This window comes from Alosa sapidissima, chromosome 23, assembly GCF_018492685.1.
Source record: "Alosa sapidissima isolate fAloSap1 chromosome 23, fAloSap1.pri, whole genome shotgun sequence".
Taxonomy (NCBI): domain Eukaryota; kingdom Metazoa; phylum Chordata; class Actinopteri; order Clupeiformes; family Clupeidae; genus Alosa; species Alosa sapidissima.
In genome coordinates this window covers 19,831,933-19,840,640 of record NC_055979.1, presented here as the reverse complement: position 1 = coordinate 19,840,640, position 8,708 = coordinate 19,831,933, and the positions used below count along the sequence as shown (strand labels likewise).

General features: G+C 43.9%; 1 protein-coding gene across 1 annotated transcript; it reads right to left on the bottom strand.

Annotated features, from left to right (window-relative positions):
- Positions 1 to 1,298: 1,298 nt before the first annotated feature.
- On the bottom strand, positions 1,299 to 2,543 carry kctd12.2 (potassium channel tetramerisation domain containing 12.2). Its single transcript, XM_042080533.1, has one exon. It carries the CDS (start codon positions 2,457 to 2,459, stop codon positions 1,611 to 1,613), a length of 849 nt encoding a protein of 282 aa, XP_041936467.1. The 5' UTR covers positions 2,460 to 2,543; the 3' UTR covers positions 1,299 to 1,610.
- Positions 2,544 to 8,708: the final 6,165 nt, after the last annotated feature.

The window sequence follows — 8,708 nt, the reverse complement described above, 5'->3', positions numbered from 1 at the left end:
TGGTCCATTAAACCCTCTAACCCCTCCTCCCCCCACATCACAGGACACAGTGTGACAGCGAGCTGACATCAGTGGCAGACAGAGCTTACTCTCTCTGTGTGTGTGTGTGTGTGTGTGTGTGTGTGTGTGTGTGTGTGTGTGCAAGCGTGTGTGTGTGCAAGCGTGTGTGTGTGTGTGTGCGTATCTGTGTATGTGTTGACATCAGTGGCAATGAAAGCTGATTTGTGTGTGCGTGTGTGGACTTCAGTGGCACACAAAGCTAAGAGAGAGAGAGAGTGTGTATGTGTGTTTGTGTGAGTGGAGGGGGGGGGGGTGTCAAAGGTCTGCTACATCAACAAACACACACACAGACACCAGCCTACAGGGCAGCCATACATACAGTATGCACACACACACACACACACACACACACACACCAGCCTGTAGGGCAGCTGTACAGGCAAATATACACAGACTCACACACAGGGCAGCCGTACGTGAACACACGCACGCTCATATCAGCCTACAGGGCAGCAAGTACACATACACATAAAATCTCACACAAGCAGGCAAAAAATCTCACACACACAGGCACCCACACACACACACACACACACATAAAAACTCACACATGCAGGCAAGCAGGCACACACAGACATAAACACAGCGTACTGGACTGACGTACACACATACAAATAGCAGATTACACACACACATAAAATCTCACACAAGCAGGCAAAAAATCTCACACACACAGGCACCCACACACACACACACACACACATAAAAACTCACACATGCAGGCAAGCAGGCACACACAGACATAAACACAGCGTACTGGACTGACGTACACACATACAAATAGCAGATTAAAGCTTTCTTTAAATATACAAAATTCTAGTATAAACACTTATGATAGTTTCCATAAAAAAATCTGCCTCAGCCAGTGTGTGTGTGTGTGTGTGTGTGTGTGTGTGTGCGTGTGTGTGTGTGTGTGTGCATGTGTGTGTGTGTGTGTGTGTGTGCGTGTGTGTGTGTGTGTGTGTGTGTGTGTGTGTGTGTGTGTGTGTGTGTGTGTGTGTGTGTGTGTGCGCGCGTGTGTATTTGTGACTCCACAGATGCTAGGAGAGGGCAAACAAAGCATATCTGGGCAGTGAACTGCTCCCATATTAAATTTGGCACGGCATAAACAAGGCAAAATGTAATAAGATCTCCAGAAGAAGTCATCGTGGCAGTGCAGCTCTGGAAACACAGAGGAACTGATGCTCGAGTCTCTCTGTCCAACTCATTTACCCTGGCATTAAACACACACAAAGTCGTCAGGTGTTTGACAAATATAGATTTTGAGCGTCTAAATTAACACTCAAATCAAAATAAAGCATTAAAGATTGACTTTTTTTTTACAAACAACTTGTAATAAACAAAATCTGAAGTTGTTTATGAATATAACTATTAACAGGTCACAGAACTAAGCAATAAATTCCATGTCTGGATAGAAAATCGCCATTATCATAAATAGACTATGCGCATAAAGGTCCACTGTCGTCTGCAGACGTTTACATTTTGGTAGGCTAATAGATATTTCTTGATGGCTGAAAGCTTTCGACAGAGCGGTCGCGTGTGAAGACCATTCAGTCCCGGCAGAAGACGTACTCGGTATAGCTGCTCCACACCTTGTCTTCGTTTGGGTCGTTACTTGTGTAGGCGCATGTGCCTGTGGAGCTACACGCGACCATATGAAAGCCTGCCTCTGAGAGCTGGTCGAAGGCTTGCTCCAAGAAGTTATACTTCAGGTAGTACCGGGATGTGTATCTCTCCGGGGGTCTGTCTGGGTCCCTGCTCTCGTTCAGATTCTCGCCAAAAACTTCTTTGGCGAGGGACGTCTTTCCACACACGGTAATCCTCGCCACGCGCCGGAATTTGTGATCTGTTTGAATGTCCCTCCCGATGGTGTAGGAACCGCGATACCCGATGGTGATGTAGCCCGACTTCCGTGGGTCAAGAGAAGGGGAGCAGGGGTTTGTTGTGCTGCCGGGAGACGCAGCCAGGCTCGTGCTCGCAAGAGCTCCAAGCATAGCTTCCTCAGGATCGCCACGATACACCTCCTCGCTCGGGGAGTTTTCTTTGCTCGTCGAGGATCGGAGACGTTTAGATAGATCGTGCAGCTGGAAAAAGTCTGCCTCTTTTTGGAGACTCGCCCTCTCCCTGAAATAATCTGGCAACACAAGCGTTAAATTCCGCAGGTAATCCAGAATATATCTGAAGAGAGCTCCGTCACGGTCTATGAAGAAGCGGCCCTTGCTGTCTCTGCTGAGATCCGCGGGGCTCCGCTGGCTGAACATGGTCCAGAGGCGCGAGCTCGGCACAGCTAGCAGGGTCGCGTGCCGCGTCACATACACCTGGCCGCCAACGTTAAGCTCGATGATGTCTGGAAAGGGGAATCCAACGTGATCTCCACTCGTCTTGTCCGCCTGTGCCATGACTGCGAGTTTGCGAAACTCTCCTCCGGGAGTAGCGGCTTCGGAGCGCGAGACGTTTTTAAAGGTTCGTCTGAGGGGGTTGAGCGCGCTCGCGTGGGCGGGGGCTCACTGCCAAGATAGACGTACAGTTAACTCTTTACCTCCAATAACCGCGTTTGTTAACTACCAACGATTTACTTTTCCTATATGTTTATCTTGATAACACCCGGGTCATGTCAAAGTAGGTCAAACTTAGGTTTTAGGCTACGTAGAATTTACTGTGAACACTAAACAATAAGCGTGCATGAGTGTTCAGGAAACGCACTAAGCCAACATCTCTGAAGAGAAGTTCTTGTTTCTGTTCTGAAATTATGTCAGCCTGAACAATGGTGTGCTGATTTAAATACCTACACTTTTAATGTGTAATATGCATAAATTAATGCAAATGATGTATGCTTATAAATGTCACCATTCCGTGCACCTCCGTCTTGGTATTTAGAGTCTAGAAGAAGGTATCATGGGAGGTGAGGTTGGCATAATGCGCAAGCGCAGGTGACCTTTCAGCGGAGAACTCCGCTGGTCGTTATTTACCCAAAGAATCCATTTTAGTGCGCATGCAAACGGCACGAAGTCATCTCCCCGCCCCGCTTCTCTTTCACTTCCTTCTCCAGGCCTCCACGCTCTCTGCGCTGCGCGCTCTGGCATGTCTGTTCTTTCCATCGCCACAGGGAAAAACACGAAATTAAGAAATACCAAACGATGCAGCCTCAAGAAAAACACTCAACCCAAAGAATAAAACATGACCAGAAGATCTGTCAGGAGCAAAAGCGCAGGTTATTGTGGACTATTGTGGTAAAGCAGCCCTTATGAAATAGTAATACTATTAGATTTATACAGTAGTCTAGTGTATAATACTTCCATGATATTGTGTAATACTTCTATATCCTTGCCCTCCATAGTGTTCCTATAGTACAGTCTTATAACTTATATAACTATATTTCCCAAAATACTATACGATTTCTCCCAGATAGCAAGGGGCTAGCGGACCACTGTCGGCCCACATGGGGGCAAATCTGGCGGTCCGCTGGCATTTTGCTCATCGGTTCTCTGGCGGGTTGCAGAAGTAACCACAAGTCAGTCTGTCAATCTGCCAATCTGATTTTGCTATCTGGGCTATACTGTATGGTGTTACAATAAGATTACTATTACCGTGTGTGTGTGTGTCTGTGTGTGTGAACATGTCTGCAATCTACCTTCTGGATCTTGAAAACAGACGAGGAACAACCAGGGAAATGTTACAGTACAGTAATAACAAAATTTACAGCATCAAGAGTCAACATACATCTCAGTGCCAAATCACCTGATTAGCGTCAACTTCTTTAACTCATACTTGTCAACCACTGAAGCACAAAGTGCGTTACTCCCCATATAATACCACTAAAGTACAAATTGCGTTATTCCCCATATAATACTACTAAAGCACAAAGTGCATTACTCCCCATATAATACCACTGAAGCACAAATTGCGTTACTCCCCATCAGTGTTGGGAGTAATGCATTAAAAAAGTAATGTAATTACAGTAATGCATTGCTTTTTGCTGTAATGCAGTAATGTAAGGCATTACCAATACAATTTCAGTAATATTTTACTCGGTACAATTCTCAGTAACTGAAGTTACTTTGCTTTTTAATCCAAAATTGAGAAATGCTCAATTGGCACCAGAGAAGATTATCCAAGAATTAAAAAAGTAATCTATGCTGGTCCTGGAATTTGATTGCCTTGTTTAGATGACTGTAGAAAGGGAATTTGAGTTATCTCTGCCATTCATTCAACAGATCTAACATGGTTAGGCTATACTTCTCATTTCAAGCAGTGAGAATAACTAAAATGTTGCTTTTACAGACAAAGATCGTAGCCATTATTCTCAAACTATTTGCATTAAGTCTACACCACTGTAAGTGGAAGGAAAGGCAACCAGCAATGATGAGAACCATTTAAAGTCAACATAGAATTTCACTATGGCTATATTTTACTATATTAAGTTGTGAGTGACCTTTGGCCTTTGGGGCCTACATTGTCCCATGAGCCATAACTGCAACCATTATATTGTTCTTTTGTTAGCCTTAAGCCTAGCTCAGTCATTATGCAATACCACATCACCTCCTGCCATGTAATGAGTTGAATTGAACACATGAAGATCTATTGAGAACACCAAATCCATATTTCCTGTTATTTTGGTGAAAGTAATGTAAACGTAGTGTAATGCCTTACAATTCAAAGACAGTAATATTGTAATGTAACAAATTACTTTGAGATGACAGTAACAAGTAATAAATAATGCATTACGCAAGTAACTTGCCCAACACTGCTCCCCATATAATACCACTAAAGCACAAATTGCGTTATTACCCATATAATACCACTGAAGCACAAAGTGCGTTACTCCCCATATAATACCACTGAAGCACAAAGTGTGTTCGTTACTCCCCATACCACTGAAGCACAAAGTGCGTTACTCCCCATATAATACCAGTGAAGCACAAAGTGCGTTACTCCCCATATAATACCACTGAAGCACAAAGAAGCGTTACTCCCGATACCACTGAGAGCTGCCCCAGTATTCAGAAGAGGCGACAGACTCGTTGGCTGACAGCGACATCTCCTGGTGGATTCTTGTAACTGTTACCTGATTGCCACTGCACAGTAGGAATTTTCCTTTTCAGCAATATTCAATGTACTGGATACTCATTTAGTGCTAAGAGGGGGGAGGGGGGGTAGGCTACCTAAGTAGGGTCATTCTCACACGGAACCCCGGAGGTGTCATTGCAAGATGTCTTTTTTGTGTATATAGAGAGAATCTGTGGTCGTTTTACTAAATTGTGCATTGGTCTTACTAAATCATGCTCTCATTTTTCTAAATTGTGGACTCATTTGCTAAATTGTGTGTTCATTTTACTAGGCTACATTGTGCTCTCATTTAATTGTTTTATATTTATTCTGAGGTAAGAGAGGGGGTTGAGAGTGTTAGAGGTATCTCAGGTAAGAGAGGGGTTTGAGAGTGTTAGAGGTATCTCATGTAAGAGAGGGGTCTCAGAGTGTTAGAGTTATCTCAGGTGAGATAGGGGTCTCAGAGTGTTAGAGTTATCTCAGGTGAGATAGGGGTCTCAGAGTGTTAGAGTTATCTCAGGTATGAGAGGGGTCATTTCCTGTCGGTAGTGTGAGTTCTGCTCCATCCTTACATAGTTAGTGTGTTAGTGTAAGTAATGCCCCTTCCCTATGTCTGTTAGTGAGTTCTGCTCCATCCTTACATAGTTAGTGTGTTAGTGTAAGTAATGCCCCTTCCCTATGTCTGTTAGTGAGTTCTGCGCCTCCTTACATAGTTAGTGTGTTAGTGTAAGTAATGCCCCTTCCCTATGTCTGTTAGTGAGTTCTGCGCCTCCTTGCATCACTACTGGCGGTATCTATTTAGGCCACTGATTTAAGCTAAACAAAAAACAGTAGAAATGCATAGAATGCATACAGTCTGACAAGATAGCATATCAGAGAGCGATTGTTCATTTTTGAGCACACAATAGAAACAGTCTCACTCTCACACACACTCACACACACACATGCAACTGATAGCAGCACAGTGGCTCTGGTCTCCTGTGACATGTCAGGTTTGAGTCTGCCAACCTGCACTTACCACCAGTAGGGGGCGCTAGTGTATCACACTGCAGTGGAGACCCGAGTTTCACCACTTCTCTGAGCTCTTAACAGGAGTGGGGCATTTGCTTTTGAACTCTATTACAGAGTAGATTATTTTCATTGACATTCCCCTCAGTTTCACAGAGTGTTTGTGTTGCTTGTTTGTACCTGTACCTGTGTCTGTGCGTACCTGTAAAACATTAGAAAAGAAACCAGAAAAGCACAAAAATACACACAATATTCCTAGACAGCATAACATGCACACACACATACACAAACACACGCACCATGTAAGAACACTGGTAGGAATGAGCATATGCGTTGTGTGAGGTTGTGTATTATGCAGTGTTGGGCAAGTTACTTCAAAAGCGTAATGCATTATTTATTACTTGTTACTGTCATCTCAAAGTAATTTGTTACATTACAATATTACTGTCTTTGAATTGTAAGGCATTACACTACGTTTACATTACTTTCACCAAAATAACAGGAAATATGGATTTGGTGTTCTCAATAGATCTTCATGTGTTCAATTCAACTCATTACATGGCAGGAGGTGATGTGGTATGGCATAATGACTGAGCTAGGGTTAAGGCTAACAAAAGAACAATATAATGGTTGCAGTTATGGCTCATGGGACAATGTAGGCCCCAAAGGCCAAAGGTCACTCACAACTTAATATAGTAAAATATAGCCATAGTGAAATTCTATGTTGACTTTAAATGGTTCTCATCATTGCTGGTTGCCTTTCCTTCCACTTACAGTGGTGTAGACTTAATGCAAATAGTTTGAGAATAATGGCTACGATCTTTGTCTGTAAAAGCAACATTTTAGTTATTCTCACTGCTTGAAATGAGAAGTATAGCCTAACCATGTTAGATCTGTTGAATGAATGGCAGAGATAACTCAAATTCCCTTTCTACAGTCATCTAAACAAGGCAATCAAATTCCAGGACCAGCATAGATTACTTTTTTAATTCTTGGATAATCTTCTCTGGTGCCAATTGAGCATTTCTCAATTTTGGATTAAAAAGCAAAGTAACTTCAGTTACTGAGAATTGTACCGAGTAAAATATTACTGAAATTGTATTGTAATGCCCTACATTACTGCATTACAGCAAAAAACAATGCATTACTGTAATTACATTACTTTTTTAATGCATTACTCCCAACACTGGTATTATGTGTGTTGTGAGTGCTGTGTGCGGTTGTGTGCTTGTGTGCTTGTGTTGTGTGTGCTATGTGCGGTTGTGTAAGGTTGTGTGTTGTCTGAGGTTGTGTGTAATGTGTCTCATAACAGGAAGCTGCATCAGGAAGCACTGATCAATTAGGGTGTGGGTATGGGGACCTCTGTGGGTCATTTTTCCACCCTTCACATCCACTGGCCTCGTAATGATGAGCTCCCTTTTGGCTGCAGGGCAGAAACACTCAGGCTGTCAGCCTGAATCTGCCCTCCCAGTCTCAAAACCAGCGTCAGCCAGGGCCAGGGAGAGAGAGAGAGAGAGAGAGAGAGACAGAGAGAGAGAGAGAGATGTGAGGAGAGAGAGAAAGGAGATGAGAGGCTAGAGAGAGAGACAAAGAGGAGAGAGAGAAAGGAGGAGATGAGAGGAGAGAGAGAGAGACAAAGAGGAGAGAGAGAAAGGAGGAGATGAGAGGAGAGAGAGAGAGAGAGAGAGAGGAGGAGAAAGAAAAAGAGGAGGGACAAAAAGTGACAAACACCAACAGCGTAATCAACTTTATTGAGCTGAATTCAGATGCCATTAGTTTGGATGGAAGACATCTGTAAACAAACGTGTATATGACACCACTGTGAACAACACACACACACGCACATGCATACGCACAGACACACACACACACACACACACACACACACACACACACACACACACACACACACACACACACTCACTCACTCACTCACTCACACACACACACACACACACACACACACACACACACACACACACACACACACACACAGATTGAAGAAATGAATGGAACAGGAGAATGGAAGACATTGGCCCTGAATGATACCTTCTGCATATTAATGAATATGGAGACCCGCGTTCAGATGATTGATTTGTTTTGCTCCTGTTGTGGCTCTAACCAGTGCAAGTCAGAGCTGCTGTTTGTTACCACTGAAGCCTGGTGCTCACGGTGAGGAGGGGGTGAGTGTGGGGTGGAGGCTGGGTTAGTGTGTGTGTGTGTGTGTGTTTGTGTGTGTGTGTGTAGGGTGGAGGCTGAGTCAGTGTGTGTGTGTGTGTGTGTGTGTGTTTGTGTGTGGGTGTGGGGGGTGGAGGCTGGGTTAGTGTGTGTGTGTGTCTGTGTGTTTGTGTGTGTGTGTGTGTTTGTGTTGTGTGTGTATGTGTGTGTGTAGGTCGATGGGTGCGTGGGTAGGTCCCTATGGTGCTGATAGTCATACCAGCACAGGTTAGAGGGTGTGTGTGAGGATAGTGAGAGAGATGGATTGAGATTGATGCTGCATCACATATTTCTGGTATTTAACACACCATTAGTCCCACAGATATGGTAAATATCAACACAACCACATACACACACACACACACACACACACACAC

Bases quoted from the DNA above. Each gene is read 5' to 3' on its own strand.
- kctd12.2 (XM_042080533.1), bottom strand. From the start codon at position 2,459: ATGGCACAGGCGGACAAGACGAGTGGAGATCACGTTGGATTCCCCTTT.